General features: G+C 44.9%; 2 protein-coding genes across 2 annotated transcripts in view; both read right to left on the bottom strand.

The window, feature by feature from the left end:
• LOC137434365 (sorting nexin-33) overlaps window positions 1-20,835 on the bottom strand; it is a 31,181-nt gene extending 10,346 nt beyond the window's left edge. The window contains exons 1-4 of the mRNA XM_068127282.2: window positions 20,693-20,835; window positions 17,590-17,877; window positions 7,760-8,201; window positions 7,346-7,450 (exon numbers count right to left, since the gene is read on the bottom strand). Coding sequence (XP_067983383.2) covers window positions 7,346-7,450; window positions 7,760-8,201; window positions 17,590-17,858 — 816 coding nt within the window. The 5' untranslated portion in view covers window positions 17,859-17,877; window positions 20,693-20,835. The remainder of the gene's footprint in view (window positions 1-7,345; window positions 7,451-7,759; window positions 8,202-17,589; window positions 17,878-20,692) is intronic.
• LOC144891290 (uncharacterized) overlaps window positions 1-20,842 on the bottom strand; it is a 981,422-nt gene that overhangs the window by 768,592 nt on the left and 191,988 nt on the right. The window lies entirely within an intron of this gene.

Raw genomic sequence — 20,842 nt, forward strand, 5'->3', positions numbered from 1 at the left:
TTGGGTCCTCTGGGTCATTTGGGTCCTCTGGGTCCTCTGGGTCCTCTGGGTCCTCTGGGTCATTTGGGTCCTCTGGGTCATTTGGGTCATCTGGGTCATTTGGGTCCTCTGGGTCATTTGGGTCCTCTGGGTCCTCTGGGTCCTCTGGGTCATTTGGGTCCTTTGGGTCCTCTGGGTCATTTGGGTCCTCTGGGTCATTTGGGTCCTCTGGGTCATTTGGGTCATTTGGGTCCTCTGGGTCATTTGGGTCCTCTGGGTCATTTGGGTCCTCTGGGTCATTTGGGTCCTCTGGGTCATTTGGGTCCTCTGGGTCATTTGGGTCCTCTGGGTCATTTGGGTCCTCTGGGTCCTCTGGGTCATTTGGGTCCTCTGGGTCATTTGGGTCCTCTGGGTCCTCTGGGTCATTTGGGTCCTCTGGGTCATTTGGGTCATTTGGGTCCTCTGGGTCATTTGGGTCCTCTGGGTCCTCTGGGTCCTCTGGGTCCTCTGGGTCATTTGGGTCCTCTGGGTCATTTGGGTCCTCTGGGTCATTTGGGTCCTCTGGGTCATTTGGGTCCTCTGGGTCATTTGGGTCCTCTGGGTCATTTGGGTCCTCTGGGTCATTTGGGTCCTCTGGGTCATTTGGGTCCTCTGGGTCATTTGGGTCCTCTGGGTCATTTGGGTCCTCTGGGTCATTTGGGTCCTCTGGGTCATTTGGGTCCTCTGGGTCATTTGGGTCCTCTGGGTCATTTGGGTCCTCTGGGTCATTTGGGTCCTCTGGGTCCTCTGGGTCCTCTGGGTCCTCTGGGTCATTTGGGTCCTCTGGGTCATTTGGGTCCTCTGGGTCATTTGGGTCCTCTGGGTCATTTGGGTCCTCTGGGTCATTTGGGTCCTCTGGGTCATTTGGGTCCTCTGGGTCATTTGGGTCCTCTGGGTCATTTGGGTCCTCTGGGTCATTTGGGTCCTCTGGGTCATTTGGGTCCTCTGGGTCATTTGGGTCCTCTGGGTCATTTGGGTCCTCTGGGTCATTTGGGTCCTCTGGGTCATTTGGGTCCTCTGGGTCATTTGGGTCCTCTGGGTCCTCTGGGTCCTCTGGGTCCTCTGGGTCATTTGGGTCCTCTGGGTCATTTGGGTCCTCTGGGTCATTTGGGTCCTCTGGGTCATTTGGGTCCTCTGGGTCATTTGGGTCCTCTGGGTCATTTGGGTCCTCTGGGTCATTTGGGTCCTCTGGGTCATTTGGGTCCTCTGGGTCATTTGGGTCCTCTGGGTCATTTGGGTCCTCTGGGTCATTTGGGTCCTCTGGGTCATTTGGGTCCTCTGGGTCATTTGGGTCCTCTGGGTCATTTGGGTCCTCTGGGTCATTTGGGTCCTCTGGGTCATTTGGGTCCTCTGGGTCATTTGGGTCCTCTGGGTCATTTGGGTCCTCTGGGTCATTTGGGTCCTCTGGGTCATTTGGGTCCTCTGGGTCATTTGGGTCCTCTGGGTCATTTGGGTCCTCTGGGTCATTTGGGTCCTCTGGGTCCTCTGGGTCATTTGGGTCCTCTGGGTCATTTGGGTCCTCTGGGTCATTTGGGTCATTTGGGTCCTCTGGGTCATTTGGGTCCTCTGGGTCATTTGGGTCCTCTGGGTCATTTGGGTCCTCTGGGTCATTTGGGTCCTCTGGGTCATTTGGGTCCTCTGGGTCATTTGGGTCCTCTGGGTCATTTGGGTCCTCTGGGTCATTTGGGTCCTCTGGGTCATTTGGGTCCTCTGGGTCATTTGGGTCCTCTGGGTCATTTGGGTCCTCTGGGTCATTTGGGTCATTTGGGTCCTCTGGGTCATTTGGGTCCTCTGGGTCCTCTGGGTCATTTGGGTCCTCTGGGTCATTTGGGTCCTCTCATTTGGGTCCTCTGGGTCATTTGGGTCCTATATTCCTATCCTATAACATATATATCTCCTATAACCTATCCTATAAATATAGATTTGATGACGTCATGTTTACACATCTGAGCGACAGAAATGAGCGACAGAAATGAGCGACAGAAATGGGTGACAGAAACTAGCTTCACTTTTGAGCGCCCGAAATTCCCAGGCAAACGCTATAACGCACCAGGTTTACAACCTGTGCGTTAATAAACCAGACGTAACCCGTTTAACAGAATCCTTCCTCCCACAGGACATCCCGGACTCCTTAGTGTCTCTCCCCGTTTACTGTCTCCTCCGATTTGACAGGCCTGAACCAGACCTCGGCAGGGGATTTGCTCTTTACATCAAAAACTCAATTCCCCACTACCCTTGCACTGATCTAACATCTCCCAACTCCCAGGAGTACCTCTGGCCGTGACTTCCCCTCAGCTCCCACCTCTTGTTCATCTTTGTGTTGTCCCGTACTCCAAACAGTGGCGACTCCATCTACATTTCTCTTTCTCTCTCTGACATGGGCAAACTTTTAACCACTCATCCCAACTTTCTCTCCCTCATATGTGGTGATTTAAATGGTCACCATGCAACTTGGCTGAATGTTGGTACCTCTCTCAGCAGCCATGGCACTTCAACAAAGGACTTGTGAATCCATGGGACCGACTCAATCTGTAAATTTTGCAACTCGCATTTTTCTCCCAATGGCAAATCCTCCCTTATGTCTCCTGCTCTTTCTTTGCTCCAATTGGTTCAATTGATAAGCTTGTGAAAGTCAACATCTCTCTTGCCTTTCTCGGAGAGCTGCCCGAACGCCAGCGAGTCTGGCAGTTCACTCATGCAGATTGGCAGGGACTGCAAGCAGCTATCTCTCTTCAGGACCGGTCTCCCATATCTACTGTCCCTGATGTTAACTCAGCCTGGGAATTCTTCCATGGGAACCTGCTCTCTCATGCACAGACTCATCCCATCTCATCTTCAATTATCCTCCCTTTCTTCCGATCCATGGTAACCTCAATCCTGCCTGTGGTCTGAAGCAACTTGCCTTCTCTTCCTGGAAGGCAAGTTCGACCGAAGGCAATCTTAGTGCATTCCAAAAAGTCCGCAACAACATTATCCAACATTAAGAATTAACTTTCAAACTGGTCTCCCTCCTCTAAAACCTGGAGGTGCCTTGTTAAGTCTGTCTCTGGTGTACGTTCCCCTTCCACCCCTTCCCTCTCTTCAAATGGCACCTCAGCAGACTTTGCTTGTGAGAAGGCTGAATGCCTCAATTCTGTGTTTGCTTCCAAAGCTTGTGTCCCCAACACATCACTCTCGGTACCACATCCTTCCCCGTCATACCCAACTATGCCTAGACTCTGTCTTTTACACCTGAGAAAGTAGAGAATGTTCTTTCAACCCTTGACACCGACTCCGTTACTGGACCAGATAGCATCAGCTCATGTGTCCTTAGAAATAGTCAGGGCCCTTCGGGATATTTTGGTTCAAATTCTTCCAAAAGCATCAAATTTGGCGCAGATGTTGCCCATGCCATACTCTTTCGATTTTTGACGGGCGCCAAGGGCGGTATGATCCGGGGACCATACCGGTCCATCCCGCCATGTCACCTGACCTATGACGTCATAATTAGGATATGCATCCAATCACATGGCGTACTATAAGTGGTCAAAGTTCAAAATGAATAGATCGAAAAATGAAGGCAGGGATCCATTTTTAAGGTTTTCATAAAATCCAATATGGCCGCCAGGTCACATGACCTATGACGTCATATTTATGACATGTATACAATCATGTATACATGAACCCGGATCATGATCGCACAAAAATTAAACACAAGGATATGGCATAGTTCATAAAACATCAAAATCCGTACCTTTGTAATTAGACTGATGAACTGCATATGCCTGAAAATTAGGAAATAGACATGTAAATATTTCCTCTAATTGTCAAAAATAAGGTCAGAGTTCGATTACCCAACCCAGAAACATAAAATAATGAACCTCGCGTAAATCTTGACAAAAAACTCAAAAACCGACATGTTTGACTCAAAAATGACCTTTAAGATGACCTTGAGGGTTGACCTTGACCTCGAATCATCAAAATATCATAATTGGATTCCTCGACCTCGAAAACCCCTGAAAAGTGGTATCATACATGATTCCAACCCTTTTGGTTATTTAACTGATTTTCCTCTAATCCGGGTGGTGGCCATTTAGTATTTTGCCAATATGGGGCCCCCGGGGGGGGGGGGGGGCGCCCGTCAAAAATCGAAAGAGTATGGCATGGGCAACATCTGGGCCAAATTTGGTGCTTTTGGAAGAATTTGAACCAAACGGCCCCAAAATATCCCTAAGGGTGCTGACTAAAACCCAATCTGCTGCTCTTGCACATCCTCTCTCTGCCCTCATCACCCTGCCATTTATTTGTCCTAGGTCATGTTACACCTGCTTGGAAATCTGCCATCACTACAGGTACATAAAAAGGAGCACAACCCGATCCCTTCAACTACAGACCTATCAGCATACAATGCCTTCAGAAAGTATTCACAGCCCTTGGCTTTTTTCACATTTTGTTGTGTTACGGCCTGAATTAAAAATGGATTAGATTGAGTTTTTTTGGCACTGATCTACGCACATTAAATACCCTATAACATCAAAGTGGAATTTTTATTTTTTTTGAAATGTTTACAAAATAATTAAAAATGAAATACAAAAATATCTAATTCACATAAGTATTCAACCCCCTGAGTCAATACTTCATAGAAACACCTTTGGCAGCCATTGCAGCTTCAAATCCTATTGGATATGTCTGTATCACCTTTGCACATCTGGATTTGTGGAGTTTCTCCCATTATTTCCTTGCAGATTTGCTCAAGCTCTGTCAAGTTGGATGGGGAGCATCGGTGAACAGCATCTTAAGCCTTTCCACAGATTCTCAATGGGATTCAAGTTTGGGCTTTCGCTGTGCCAGCCAATGATTTTCACCTTCTTGTTGTGAAACCATTACAGTGTTGCTTTGGCTGCATGTTTGGGTAATTATCCTATTGGAATGTAAATTTTCACCGCAGTCTAAGTTCTTTTTCACTCTGAGGCAGGTTCTCCTCAAAGATTTGCCTGTATTTGGCTTCATTCATTGTTCCCTCTATCCTTACAAGTCTTCCAGATCCTGCAGCTGAAAAGCATCCCCATAACATAATGCTGCCACCACCATGCTTCAGATAGGGATGGTTTAATTTGGGTCATGCATCATGGTCTTGGTTGAGCCATGCTCGGATTTCCGTCAGATGTAACGCTTTGCATTCAGGCCAAAGAGTCCAATTTTCGTCTCACCAGACCATAGACTTTTTTGCCTCATGCTCCCAGTCTTTCACGTGACTTTTTGCAAACTCCAAACATGCTGTCATGTGCTTTTTTCTCAGGAGTGGCTTCCGTGTAGCTACTCTTCCATAAAGCCTAGATTTGTTAAGTGTTGCAGAGACTGTTGTTCTTCCGGCAGGTTCTCACATATCAGCCAAGGAACTCTGTAGTTCTGTCAGTGGTCATTGGGTTCTTGGTCACTTCCTTGACCAAGGTCCTTCTTGCCCGTTTGCTTAGTTTGGTCGGACGGCCGGCTCTAGGACGAGTCTGGGTAGTTGCATATTCTTTCCATTTCCTAATGATGGAGCTCATTGTGCTCTTGGGAACTCCAACCCTCTCCAACTTGTTTTATATCCTTCCCCAGATCTATACCTCCTCACAATTCTATCTAGGAGTTCTATGGACAGTTCCTTGGACCTAATGGTAGAGTTTTAGCTCTGAAATGTGCTGTCAACTGTGGGAACTTGTATAGAAAGGTGTGTTCGTTTCTAAATCATGTCCAATCAATTGAATTGGCCACACGTGGACTCCAATTAAGTTGTAGAGACATCTCAAGGATGATCAAAGGAAATTGGATGCACCTGGGTTCAATTTGGAGTGTCATAGCAAAGGTGTTGAATACTTATTGACTCAAGACATTTCAGCTTTTCATTTTGAATTATTTTGTGAAAAGTTCTAAAAAAAAATAAAAAGAATAATCCACTTTGACATTATAGCACAAAAATGATGTGTGGATCAGTGACAAAAAAAATCTCAATTCAATCCATTTTAAATTCAGGCTGTAACAACAAAATGTGAAGACGTCAAGGGGGGGAGTGAATACTTTCTGAAAGCACTGTTCTTCCAATCATCAGCATTGTCATGGGATCCATCATCGCAGTTATATGAAATCCTTCCTTTTCTCCACCAACCTCATCTCAGATCATGAACTGATTCAAACCTGGTCACACCACCTTGGACATGCTGCTTCCACTCTCCCAACAATGAATGGAGGCCCTCGATGTTAGACATGAGATCAGAGCTGTCTCTATTGACATGTCTCATGCTTTTGATACAGTCTGGAATCCCGCCTTTCTCGCCAAACCGTCTACCAATGGCATCCAAGGCAAGCTCCACACTTGGCTTACTGACTTCCTCTACTCTTGTAGGCAACGTGTGGCTCTCAATGGCATCCTTTCATCTCCTCTCCCTGTCAAGGCTGGAGTGCCACAAGGCAGTGTTCCGGGCCCAGTCCTTTTCCTGATCTTCATAAATGACCTCTGTATCCACCTTGTCAACCTCATGCATGTGTGATTTGCGTCCTGTTTTCGGCTGCTCCATGCTGATCCGTTCAGTGTATGAGCTCTTCCAAGAGCCTCGACTATGAACACAACAAAATGCATCATGGAGCACTCTTGTAGAACAATCTTTGACCAATTCGTAACAGTAAAACAAATAAAGTAATTCTTATGGAATTTGGGAGTGTGGTCTTCCACAACTGTCCATTTGGTCGAGTGGTTAACGACTCATTTCTTTCTCTAACTCATGGAGGTTTGATTCTCGTGGCTGCTCACTCACCAACCCAAACCTGGCAAGTGTGCCACGTAAACCGAACCCCCAACCCCTCGCCCCTCCCACCCATGACTCAATGCGAGTTGAGGGAATCATGCTGTGGTGGCTGGAAAGAGGCGAGTTTAAGGTCCTCCACATGCTTAAAACCAGTGCAAACAGAGCTGAGTTTTTAACTTGGGGAGAGGTGGAGGGAGGTGGGGAGGGGGAGGGGTAGGGAAATGAGATCAATTTTCTTTGCAGTCTTTATATTTTTCCCTTTGCAATGCAGGCGCCCCACGCACATTGCTTTGCTTTGTTTACAGCTTCAATAATACTTGCACTCCTTTACTTGTCGGACATAATAGAATATCCTTGTTGCTCGGATGTCACGTGACAAATAAGGAATGGCAAATTTGATCACGAATAAAAGACCCGTTGACTCGTAAGTTGTTAGATCCCTTGACTGCAACACAATAACTAGCAGGTATACAATATAAATGAGTGTTACCTCAAGTAAACAGCACATTATCCAACAAAAGCATGAACTAATGCACGCACGCACACGCACACTTTCAGCTGACCTGCAGGTGTGGCTGATTTGAAGCTGTGACCTTGTAAGCAATATAGCTTTTCATTCCTTTAAACTTGGTTTGTTTCGTTGGTTCTTCAATAGTACAGGAAAAAGGCTTCAATTGTACATGAAAAACATGCAAGAAAGAAGGGTGGGGATACTGAAAGAAATGCTTAAACGACGACTTTGTTAGCAACACATATAAGCATTATAGTGATGGGAAAACTATTTTATATCACCAAAATGAAATATTTCAGTTACCGTGAGTGTTCAGTTTTCCTCTGCATACGATTTAAAGAAAACGTATTTTTATTTTATTTGAAAAACAAACAAAAAGTCGTCGTGAGACAAAAGTAATGACATCGACATGGCTCTCAGGTTGATTTGCCCATACAAGAGGAAAAGGCATCAGCACTTCAGTTACCTGAGGATTGTGCTTCCATTCCGGACCTACTGGCCCAGACATCACCTCAATGCGATCTTTGTCGCTCACTTGAATGGCAGTTGTCCCAAGGACGAACGCCTCACCGCCTGACCGCACAAAGGTCGAAAAGCGGTTAAATGTGCGACCGACAGAGCTAGACTGCCGGCGTTGCGTTGTAGCTGAAGGGGAAACGGACGTGGCCGAAGGCGTCTGCCCAGCGGTCGAACCCGAGGAAAATGCACGATGTTTCAATGCCTCAATAGGCCCGGTCGCTCCATCATCGTAGTCATCGTCGTCATCATCATCCTCATCCCAGTCGTCATCCCAATCATCATCTTCGTCATCACAAGGGCCCGGCGCAGAGTCAGTGGGTTGACACGTGCCAGGAACATTGGCATAACCGCTGGAAGGGTTCGTAACGCCAAGAGGTGGGGTAGGGGAGCTGCAAAAAAAAAATGGGGGAAAAAAAAATGGAGCTGCTTTTACAGAGGTATTCATCCACATGGAAATGAGCTATAGGTCAGGGTATTTTTGTAGCATTTTGGTTCAACTCATCTGCTTCTGCACGCCACCATCATTGCTGGTCATTTGATGTTCTTTTGTCGTCAATACACAGGAATAACCAAAGGCTTTCACATAATACCCCTCTACATACAACACAGCGCCTGTTTGTTACTTGCGAAATCGAAGATTCCCAAGTATATTGGTCGATCTGGTCTGCGATTGTCTGTTTGTTTGGCGGTCTGTACGTCAATCACACTTTGGTCACAATTTAAAACCGATATTCAGAAAACTTCACAAAACGGTAAAGTTGGTCATAACGAAGTTGCCATGAAAAAGTCAGCAAAAGCAACTTCCAGTAATAATAAAGAAAATTGAGGTCAAAAGGTCAGCAACTTAGGTCAAATTTCTAAAATCCTAAATTTTCATGCGATTTGACTTTGAAGAGGATTTCATATTAGGTCATTTAATTCAACCAATTATTTTTAAGGTCAAATTTGGTGGGCGAGATGGGTAGTTGACAAGAACAAGCCAATTCGATTTTGGTGGAGGTCCGGATGCAGATCTAGCCTAGCAGTGGGATACAAAGTGTAAACTATTCAGCCTGAAAGAGGTATGTGCTCTACCAAGTGCCCTTCCAGTTATGACAATACAACATCCGGATGAGGTAGTAAAATAAGGTCACTAGAACGGCACCTAACCAATTTGTGGTTACCTAACCAACACATCCACCTAGTTTGGTCATAATTCATCCACAACTTTGAGATGTCGTGTTATACATAGTTTTGGTCCTATCTCTCAATGGTGAAGAATGACTTCAAAATCCTAGTATCCAGATACGGATCTTCACCAAAATCGAACCAATTGGGCCTTGTCACACACCCAACCTGTCCAAGTTTTGTCTGAATCGGTCCATAACTTTGAGATATGCTGCTCACAGACAGACAAACATACAAGACAAACGGGTGAAAACATAAGCGCCACCTTCGGAGGCGGATGTAACAAAAACTTGACTTTAACATCTCAATTCAAATTTCAAAAATGAACTTGCGGAGTCCCATCGCATCGCACATTTCAGGAAAGAAGCTTCTACATTCATTACTGCACTATCACCAGGGACTGTTAAGGCCATTGCTCGTAAATGGTTACTTTCTCACGACCTTGTTCTTCACAAATAAACTTGCGATGCAAGACGAGATAATTATTAACTATGGGATATTTGCACAATACCATGCAATGAGAGTGGTGGGCATAAAATATTCCAAACCTATAATATTTGAACCCTTTCCAAGATGTGCCGATGCTTTATTTCTGAACAAATATCTCGTTTCAAATTGGAATGCCTTAAAAGATTCATAACGGTTGACGTAGTCAGGTCAGTTGCATGTCTCACAGCCAAATGCAATCACGTATTAAACCGCAGACTATTAACACTATGGGTTGTCACATCGTCCGTCTACCGGCCGCCTGGCTTCGTTTAGATCCTTTATACCGGACTCGGCATTGCGAGAAGGTTTCTTCCTCGATTCTGGATCATTTTTCCAAAAGTTGTCTCTACCAGAATGGCATTTTTCAGCTCAAAGGGGTTTTGTTAAGATTGTAACAACGACAAAGTCACATACATATTGCTTTCGTTATGAAAGATTAATCACACCACTAATAACAGCAAGAAACTACGTAGTGTGTTCAAAAGGTATCCGACCTTTGTTCATAAAAGATACTCGCAACCAGATAAAAATTTTTTTATAATAATCTCGTTCAAAGTAGTCCCCTTGGGCTGCCACACACTTCTCCCAACGGTTCTGCCACTGTCGGAAGCAGCGCTGGAACGCCTCTTTTGGGATGGCGCGCAGCCGGTCCGTCGCATTCCGCATGATGTCTTCTCTGGAGTCGAAGAAGACGGTCAGCATGACTGACATTGCTGCGGACCTGCCTTGCTTTTTTTTGCCTCGGGGATGTTGGATTCTTCCATTGTGATGACTGCAACTTGGTTTCTGGGTCGTACCCATAAACCCAGGACTCATCGCCAGTGATCACTGTGTTGAGGAAGCTGGGATCGCTGTTCACAGTCTCCAGCATGTCCTGTGCGATCTCCAAACGGAGTTGCTTCTGCTCAATCGTTAGCAGCTTTGGTACGAACTTCGCTGAGATTCTCCTGAAGCCCAAATCCTCCTTCATAATGGAATGAACGGTGTTGAATCTTGCGGATTATTTCCACTTGGGAATCGCCAAGCTTTACACAAAATTTGATGCAGTAGCGTTGTTCAAGTTTTTCCGTCATTTTGTCAAAAACGAAAATCCGACGGCGCTCACTTACATGTCCTCACTCATCGGCGGTCTGCCGTCGAATGACAGCTTCTGCAGGTGGGAAAAAATTAACGCGTGCGCATTAGGATCGCCTACATACGTGCACCAATCAACGCCTAGCTTCTTCTTTTTTACGCACGAAAAATAAAGGTCGGATACTTTTTGAGCACAGTAGTAAGTGCAGAATCAATTAATTCCCGGTTCACGTGATCAGTATTCGACACATTTCTCTTTCAAAACTCCTTGCTGTTTCTTGCCCATGTGAAGATGGGCAAGGATCCCCCATTACTGGACAATTTCGCTGTTTGACAATTTCACAGCAAAAGGTACTCCTGGGGGTTGGGAGGTGTAATTGCAGTAAGCAGACAGTGAGAAATGGAGTTCTTGATGTAAAGTGCAACTCTGCTAGCACAGGGTTTAGGCCTATTGAACCGGAGGAGACAATAGCCAAGGAGAGACACAAGAGGCAGGGGCATCTCGTGCGAGGAAGGATTCTGTTAAACAGATGATGTCTAGTTTATCAGTCATGTCCTGGATCGAGAGATCTATCAGGTTGGAGCAGAGGCCCTGGATGTCTGAGGTCCACACAGTTGGGGACAAAGGAGGAAGCACTGTTGGCAGGGTGCTGGAATGTGGAAAGGAGTGAGGAGAGGGGTATGGAGGGATGGGGGTGGAAGGGGACAGGATGAAGGGAAATATGGGAGATGGGGAGGCATTGTGATGGGATGCTGAGGAGGGGGATACAGAGAAGGTGTGGGGGTTGAAAGACGCGGGCATGTAGGAGATGTGGAAGAAGGTATTGGACATGGAGGAGTTTGCCACCGTCAATGGAAGTGTTCCATTGACGTCTTCACGCTGTTGAAACCAAAGCGTTCAGAATCATTGGAATCTCCCGCGATGAAGCTAACTCCAAGGGCCTTTCACTCACTCACCGCAGGCAGGTTGGTGGTCTTTCCGTCTTCTACCGACTCCTCTCTGGCCTTGCCCCCCCCCCCCCCCAGCTCTCTCTGGGCTCTGTCCCCCAAATATTCCTACAGGTCGCACAAGATCTGCCTGCAACCCTCTTATGGTTAAACTGCCAAAATCAAGACTTTCTGCTCACCTTCACTCCTTCATTCCTCTTTTCTCCCACCTCTGGAACAAACTCCCTCACTCTCTTCAATCCCACTCCACCCTCCAGGTCTTTAAAACAGCTGTTCACCACCATCTCTTATCTTCCCCCATCCAAAACCTTGATCTTTTCTACCCCCGCTAATTTCACCCCAAATCCTTCACTTTTTTGAAATACCAACTTCTGTCCTGGAAGTCCTTGGTCTCCTTGTGTTTTATACCTCTCCCCCCCACCCCCTTCCCACGCCTCCTCCCCCCAAGCCCTCTCCCTCCCACACTTCTCCCTGCTCTCAAATGTTATGGTTGTGTGCTTCCCCTTCTCTCCCCATCTTGTCTTCCGCTCCCTCTTTTTATATATTTTGTTTGTCTGGTTGATTTGTTTGTGAAATAAATGTTAGCTCTTTCACGAGCCTCGATTCAGTATACAAAAAAAAAAAAAAAAAAAGTGAAGGGGAATTGATTGTCGTGAGCAGACATTATGGGAGGGGTGGCATGAATGGTTGTTGAAGGCATGGAGGAAAGTGGTGCTGTAGGTACGGGTGGAGGGTTGATGGACCAAGTGTTTAGGAGTGAGACAATTTGGTAAATAAGCTTTGTGAAGACTATGAAGAAGAGGAATCGATCATGATGAAGAAGAACATGTGGAGTCTTCGTGATGGAGAAATAAAGTGAAGCATTTTAAAATACTATTAAAAGCTTTTAAAGGAAGAAGGGTTTCAATCAAGATGCAGTTTGGAGATATTGAGAAAAGGAAGGGATAAAGAATGAAAAAAAGGAAAGTGCAGGCAGAACAAGGTTGTGATTTTTTTTTTTTTTTTTTTTTTTGAAGCGTGGAAGGAGAATAGGATAAAGTTGAGGAAGCTGAAAGGACAATACTTGGGAGAAAGGAAGTGGAACGAAACATGCGTTGTCAGAGCAGAGACAGATTTTGCACGCTGACTAACTGAGGCCTGGGCAAGTCGGCTAGACAACCACAGGGATACAGCCTGATAATACACCACAACAAGGTATGGATTAACATGGAGAATTGGATGAAAACACAAACAGCAATACAAGGACGGAAATATAACAAACATGGCGGATCTGGTGTGGTAACTTAGCTTTGATGAACTGGAAGGAGAGAAAATTCTTAGTGTCTCTCGTCTTGCGTTTCCCCTTCAGCCTTTAAGACTGCTGCCAATTGATACTTCATGGTTACCTGCAATGTGCCATAGGCCTACAAGAGCTCCACGTGGTTGTTGTTGTTGTTGTGGTTGTTGTTGTTGTTAGGGGTCGATTTTAGAAATGTGCACCCATTGGTCGGACAGCTGCCAGACCCCACCCACATTGGTCACAACTCGACAAACCATGTCACCCAGCCAAAATAATATGGCTGCCATCTTGGTTTGCTGCTGGTGGGCCGAAGACATCAGGCCTTTAGGCCTCTGCCGATTATACACTGCCTGGGTTTGTTGCGTCAGATTTCCATTGGCTTTGTTTGGGTCAAGTGTTGATTGTAAGGAGGGAGGGGTCTCTTCAAGTGTTATGCAATATCTTCGGCGGTGTGAAACCAGAACCAGCTGTCCGTCAGATTCGTAACTGATAATGAACCAAACCATGAAGACCCTTGGAGATTAATTATTGTATAATACCTTCACCAGCAAGGAGGGAGTTAAGTGGACATAGGCGGCGAAAAATATGTACAGACTTGGCATTTAATATGGAATATATATTTTTTCTTGACTTGGGTTTACTTTCTTAACTCAGTATATCAATCTGGTGAGTTTCTTTTACACTTTGGTGATTTATTTGTTAAAAGAACCATGTCACTGATTGTCTGTCGCAGCAAGAAGTCAACAACAGGATTATATCACAGGTGGCGTGGCAAAATGTATGGACAGGTGCATTTGATGATTGGCTTCACAGTCAGGTATACAAGGGTTGTTGCGTTCTGTATTAGTGGAAAACAACTGCTGCACGTCTCCAAAAGTTATTGCCGCTTCCTCTGGAGATGGTCGGTCAACTCGACAATGCTGTTTGTCATGGAGTGGTGGCTTTACGAAATTACGGCATGAAACAGCGTGCTATTGCTCGGCAGTATGGCATCACTCAAGGTCAGGTGTCAAAGATCCTGAAACGAAATGCTCAGAGGGGTGTCCCTACTCCAATACCGAGGCCAGGACGTCCCCGCAGAACCACAAGGAGGGATGATCGCCAGCTGCACCAGTTAGTCCGCAATGGCTCAACCAAGTCAGCTAATCGGCTTAGGGCTGAGTGGCAGCAACTGACAAATGTGCCTGTATCCAGAAGGCTAGTCAACCAACGACTGGTTCAAGCAGGCTATCGTGCCAGGTGTCCCCTGAGAAAGCCACGCCTGGCCAGACAACACCACCAGCGCCGATTGCAGTGGGCCAGAGAGCAGCCAGGACACTGGCAGCCAGGACACTGGAATCACGTGATCTTCAGCGACGAGTCTAGATTTCTGGTCTATCGTCAAGATGGCCGCGTCCGAGTGCGCAGACAAGTGCATGAAGCCTACAACAAAGATTGAATAGTGCCAAGGGTCCAAGCTGGAGGTGGTGGGGTGACCGGTTGGGCTGCTTTTCATGCAGGGGGCAAAACTGACCTGGTTGTTCTGAATGGAAACCTGAACCAGTTCAAGTACAGGGCCATTCTGGAAGAAACATTGCTTCCATTTGCTCGTGCAGCCTTTCGAGGAAACTTTATCTTCCAAGATGACAATGCACGGCCGCATCGTGCTCGCATGATCCAACACTTTCTTGCTGACCGTGGTGTAGAGCATATGGAGTGGCCTGCCATGTCCCCGGATATGAATCCGATAGAGAACTTGTGGGCAGAATTAACGCGTCAAATCGACAACTTGGACCAGCAGCCTGCCTCTGTGCGTGAATTGCAGCAGGCTATTGTCACTGCATGGCAAGCGATTCCTGTCCAGACCTTGGCAAATCTCGTGAACAGCATGCCTCGACGTGTACGTGCTCTCCTGAATGCTCGTGGGGGTTACACAAAGTACTGAACTGTAATTTTACTGTCCGTAATCCCAGTCATATTTAGCTTTTGTTGAAAAAATTTTTGGCTAATGTGCAAAATACAGAGATACTTCTGGAAAACGTACAGAAGTTTAACACAGTACTGTCCGTGAATCGAGTTCGATATCAGTTTACATCATTTTCAAAGATCAATTTATTTGCTTCGAAATGTCAAATGTGGTTTTTTTTTCTTTTAAAGGTCACATTAACAAAATCTAGAATAATTTCAACATAATTCCAATGAACTTTTGGTTCGAAGACATCTTGAAAAGTAAGTTAACCCCCACAAAAAAAATATTCCATATTAAATGCCAAGTCTGTATTTTGTGTCAGGTTGTGACCACAGTGCGGTTATTCTTGTTTCTCCTATAACCGCTACAGATATAGTCAACTTCTTGTACTCCAATGCATTTGTGAATTTGTCGTTTGCTTGTTCCTCTTTGCCTCTCTGTCAACTTGCTGCACCATAAAGGTTTAACACTGCATTTAGCATAGAGCAACAAAGAAAGGCCCAAGATAAAACAAAAATACATTGCATCCAAAAAAACATGGGGGAAATACCCCTGGCACTCACCTGGTAGAATAAACAGTATACTGCACTGACTAAAGGTATTTTAAACCAATTTAAATGTTTACTCGAAGACAGGGCAGCATGTAGAATCATACTAACATAATCATAAGACTTTAATTAAACAAAAAAAAATACCTATTTTGGGCCCCGCCTCCTCCCTCCCCCCCAGACCCCCACCCCCTCCACTCCGTATACCAACTCAGACCCCAATTTTTGTAATGCCTTGAACAAACGTTGGTACATCACGGGGGATGAAGGTTGTGGTCGTTTCATCGAAATTGCGTGTGTAATTTCTGAGAAGAAAGCAACACCTATTTTGGGGGGTCAAACCTGGATCCACTTTGACCCCGGTAAACCCCCTTAGACCTTGATTTTTTTAATGTCGTGAACAAACTTTAGTCACAACACAACAAATATTATTTGTGCCAAGTTTGGTCACAATCCCTTCAGTGGTTTCGGAGAAGAAGTTGCAAATGTTTACGGACGGACTGACGGACGGACGACGCGCCATCGCATAAGCTCTCCTGACTTCGTTCCAGGTGAGCTAATGAGTAATAATGAGAAAGAAAACACCAAGCATGAAGCAGGCCAGAATACACATAATTACCTCCACCACCGAAAATGGATGGTGGTTATGTTTTCACCCCTGTCTATCTGTGAGCATGATATCTCAAAATGTTGTGGACAGATTCGGACAAAACTTGGCAGACAGGTTGGGTGTGTGACAAGAAAGAATTGATTCGATTTTTGGTGAAGATCTGGATCTGGAAACGAGAGGTTATTTTTAAATTTTTAAGCGATTCTTCACGATTGAGAGATGGGGCCAAAAATTATATATAGGACGATGTCTCAAAAAGTTACGGACAGATTCGGATGAAAGTTGATGGATGAGTTAGGTGGGTGTGTGACAAGGACGAGCTCCTTTTGATGAAATAACGGATGCAGATCCGACCCATCAGTGGGATACAAAACGTACACGGTTCAGCCTGGCGGAGGTATACGCTCTACCGAGTGCCGTTCTAGTTTGATACTATAATCGCCCCCATTCACATGACATCCGTGGAATGCCCCATGGATGAGGGTGTGTTAAACAAGAAGAAGAAGAGAAAAACAGCTGACATATCACATCAAATAAAACAATATCAGTATTACACGTTGGAACATTCTGTAATTGTAAACGATGCAAATGTACAGAAATGTATCAACAGTCATTCAAAAACATTTTACAAACAGGAAAATCTTAACATCGATAACAGGACTTTGGCATCGTTAGGCGAGCAGATGACTGGCAGCGTGCATGGCATCCTGTATGGAAAGCTAACAGGACAGGAGAAAAACAGGAAGGTGGAAAGCCAGTCAAGTAATGGGGGATAAAGGGGGGCAGGGGTGGTGGTCATAAATTTGAACCGAGAATACAATTTCGATTCTCAATGCTTTGCACTCAACTTGACAAGTATCCCCTCAACTAAGATGGCGTCATCATTCACGTACAAGAAAGCCTTATTGTGATCGACAGTTTGGCACTATGGAATGCAATACTGGGTGAGGAGCCATATCCGTTTGTGCGTGGCACGTGGCTTTTCCACTGGCTTGCATCGTTGCTGGAAGCACATTGCGGACGATGCAGTACCTCCTGTAGGTTAGGGAAGCAATTTGGGATTTGTTCAGTGTCCAGGCAATAACTGGCCACCTCTTTTGTGAGACTTCGGGGGATCTTTAATGTCCACCATCTAATGCTAGCATACAGAACAGCCGACAACATCCATCCAAAGGACGGCACACTTAGTGAGGGAACACCTGCCTGTGAATCACTCATCTGACAGTTTATAGTCGGGACAATTGATCAAACCTCGACTACGTACAGCTCAAAGGTAGGTGCACTTCCTCTCTATCCTGTCGGATGGTGGTACACCAATATTCTGATTCAAATGTACCATACTCCGTTAGGGTTAGCATAGTGCTTGGCCACGGTGCTGGCAATAGCTCGCCTACTCTTTGCGAAGGACACCGTGGGATCTTTACATCCATCAACTAATGCCGGCAGACAGGATGCCCGGTTTAATGTCTGTCCGAGAGACAGTACATACATTGATGAATCACCCCAATTGTGAAACACCAGGATGACAGTTTATAGCTGGGTCGAGATTCAAACCCAGGCTAGACAGCTTAGAGGTGAGCGTGCGTAGCTCTAGGCCATCCTGTTATACTAATACAGATTGGTACCAATATTGGTTGGTTATTAGTACACCAGCCTCTGGTATACCAATAACCAAACTATCAAACACACACACAAAAAAAGGACAAAACCTCACCTAGGACTGGTTGATTGAGAATAATTGAAAGATCCTCCCATCGTGCCAATGACATTCAGAGACGGAGGCTTCCTGCTTGACTTTGCCGCAGGTTGGACTTGGACATAGGCAGCCGGAAATAAGCCGTCCATTCCTTGAGCGTTCGAGCCGTGAAGCCAGCCATCGACATCTTGCGCAGACCGCAGGGAAAGCACTTCTCCGGCAACAAGCTGGAGCTCCGATTCTGACTCGGCAACAAAATCGTAGAGTGCAACGGCTTGCAAGGACATCGTGGCATGTATTTGGAAGCTGTGTAGATACGAGTGTGGGTAGAGAATATAACAAAGAAAATAGATTTGAAATAGTAACAAATTCGGCAATTTCCAATTTATTGATGATATTTGGTATGAAAGTGTTGAGAATATGACATTCAACAACAATTGGAGAAGTTCGCTCAATTCTATGACAAACTCAACTTGGGTGTACAATCAACAAATGAGAACAGCGTACTCATCGAAGTGATGAGTGACATTTTTATTTTTCCACTTTTTACTAGTTTCTTGTATTTGGATAACTTGGGAATTTCATGCTTGACACGTACAGGTGTTACCTTCATTAATGTCAGCTCCAAACAAACAATTTGAAGTACAAGACAAAACAAAGAAAGTAATTTTGAGATGATAAAATGGAGAGGTTAACAGGAGGCAATATGTGTAAAGTACGGAAGGGGACCGTCAGGTGGACTCTATATCGGGTTACGTAGGTTGGGGTTCAAGGTATAATATCTCCAAGGAGGACACAATATACAGTCGTGCCCAAAAATATTGGCACCCTTCCACTTTTTTCAAATAACTCACAATTTTCTATGAAAATAAGTGAAAATTGAAAAAAGTATTTTGTCTCCACAATTCTTTATTTCACTGTTAATATTACAGAACCTTTTTTTTTTTTTTTTTTCAGAGCATTATTGACACCCTCGACTTAATATTTGGAAGCACACACAGCCTTTGGACAAAATAACTGTAGTCAAGCACTTCCTATAGCCATGAATGAGCTTCCTACACCACTCTACTGGAAGTTTGGCCCACTCCTCTTGTGCAAACTGCTCCAGTTCTCCCAGATTTGATGGGTGCCTTCTCCCAACTGCTGTTTTCAGATCTCCCCACAGGTGTTCAATGGGATTTAGATCTGGACTCATTACTGGCCACTTCAGAACAGTCCAGCGTTTTGTCTTGAACCATTCCTGGGTGCTTTTTGAGGTGTGTTGCAGTCATTGTCCTGCTGCAAGACCCATGACCTTCGACAGAGACCCAGCTTTCTGACACTGGGTTGAACATTGCGCTCCAAAATGCCTTGGTAATCTCCTGATTTCACGATGTCATGCACACATTCAAGGCACCCAGTGCCAGAGGCAGCACAGCAACCCCAAAACATCACTGAACCTCCTCTATGTTTGACTGTAGGGAAGGTGTTCTTTTCTTTGAAGGCTTCATTTTGTTTTCTGTAAACATAGAGATGATGTGCTTTACCAAAAAGCTCCAATTTGGTCTCATTTGCCCACAGGACATTCTCCCAGAAGGATTTTGGCAAACTCCAGTCGGGCTTTCTTATATCTCTCTGTCAGCAGTGGGGTCCTCCTCAGTCTCCTAGCATAGAACCCCCTTTCATTGAGTTGGCGACGGATAGTGCAAGTTGAAACTGTAGATCCTCGTGTCTCGAAAGGTCAGCTTGAATCTGTTTGGCAGTTGATCGAGGTGCTTTCTCCACCATTCAAACAATCCTTCGCTGCAATCTTCGATCAAGTTTTCTCTTGCGGCCACGTCCAGGGAGGTTGGCTATACTGCCAGGGGCCTTAAACTTCCTGATAACATTGCGTACGGTGGACACAGGAACATAAAGGTTCTGAAGATGGACTTGTAGCCTTGAGATTGTCCATGCTTGGCTACAACCTTGTGTCTGACCTCCTCAGACAATTCTCTTGTTTTCTTTCTTTTCTCCATGCTCATTGCGGTACACACATTGACACAAAACAGAAGAATAACTCATTTTCTCTAATCAAACTGGTTGAACAGGTGATTTTTATTTTGCAGGCACCTGCAACTCACCATTGGTGAGTTCAATTCCAAAGTAAAGGAGAATCACCAGCTTGAAATCTAATTATTTCTAACAAGTTCTAAAAGGTGCCAATAATATTGTCTGGGCCATTTTTAGGACTTATGTGTGGAATAAGCTAAGATTTAGTATTTTTTCAGCTTTGTTGTTTTGTTCCACTGCAAACCAAATAAATACATATGTGGAGACTGAAAGATTTTTTAATTTCAACAATTTTCTGGAATAAATGGTGAATTATTTGAAAAAAGTGCAAGGGTGCCAATATTTTTGGCCACGACTGTATACCTGGTATGAGTATTTATAATTTTAAAGGATGCAGTTAAGCAAAGGTGATGACAAATTTCATCATGCCAAGAAATACAACCACGAAACTTTACAAAAAGTCGTGAAAACATCGATTCAAGTTTAGGGTTTTCCAGAATCATTGGTGAGAGTTGGTAGACATAATGTATTCATGGTGAAAATGAGTGCAGACAATGTGTACAACTGAGCTGGTGGATCTACAGAATAACCAAAAACAATGTGCACACTCCTGCCATTCGACTGCCCAGCACGTGCACACCGGCGGACCGACAGAATGAATAAAGACAATATGTGCACTGGTAGATTTACGGAATGAGTCGAATGACAATATAATGTCCGGTGTATCTGCACAAAGACATTATGAACATCGAAGGATCGACAGACAATGTATATGTACCTGTACTGTACGTATCACTGAATGAACAAGACATTATATATATAACATGTTAAACAATTATTAAATCCATACCTTTCTCGTCTGGAATCCCAAATTTAAATAAAGTTGAATCCATTATAAAAATCCATCAAAACCCAATCCTATGAACTTGTTCGTCCGGCTCGAGCAGACGCACCAAACTTATTACTGTATCAGTGAGTATGTACATTGTACATCCATTGTGTCAAACAAATAACAAACATACTGATCCTGACCCTCCCAAAACACCAACTTCATACAATCAACGTCCACTCCGTGTAATTCATGACTCACCCTTTGTGCACACGGCGATGATGGTGCCATAAATGCTCGGCTAATCAAATATGGACGAAACTTGATTGTAAATATAACATTAACAAATAAACACTGGTTCCTCTCAGTCTCTCCACCCAGGCCTCGACAGACGGCACAACAACGAGCGCA

The sequence above is a fragment of the Myxine glutinosa genome, chromosome 1 (genome assembly GCF_964187855.1).
Source record: "Myxine glutinosa chromosome 1, kmMyxGlut1.1, whole genome shotgun sequence".
Taxonomy (NCBI): domain Eukaryota; kingdom Metazoa; phylum Chordata; class Myxini; order Myxiniformes; family Myxinidae; genus Myxine; species Myxine glutinosa.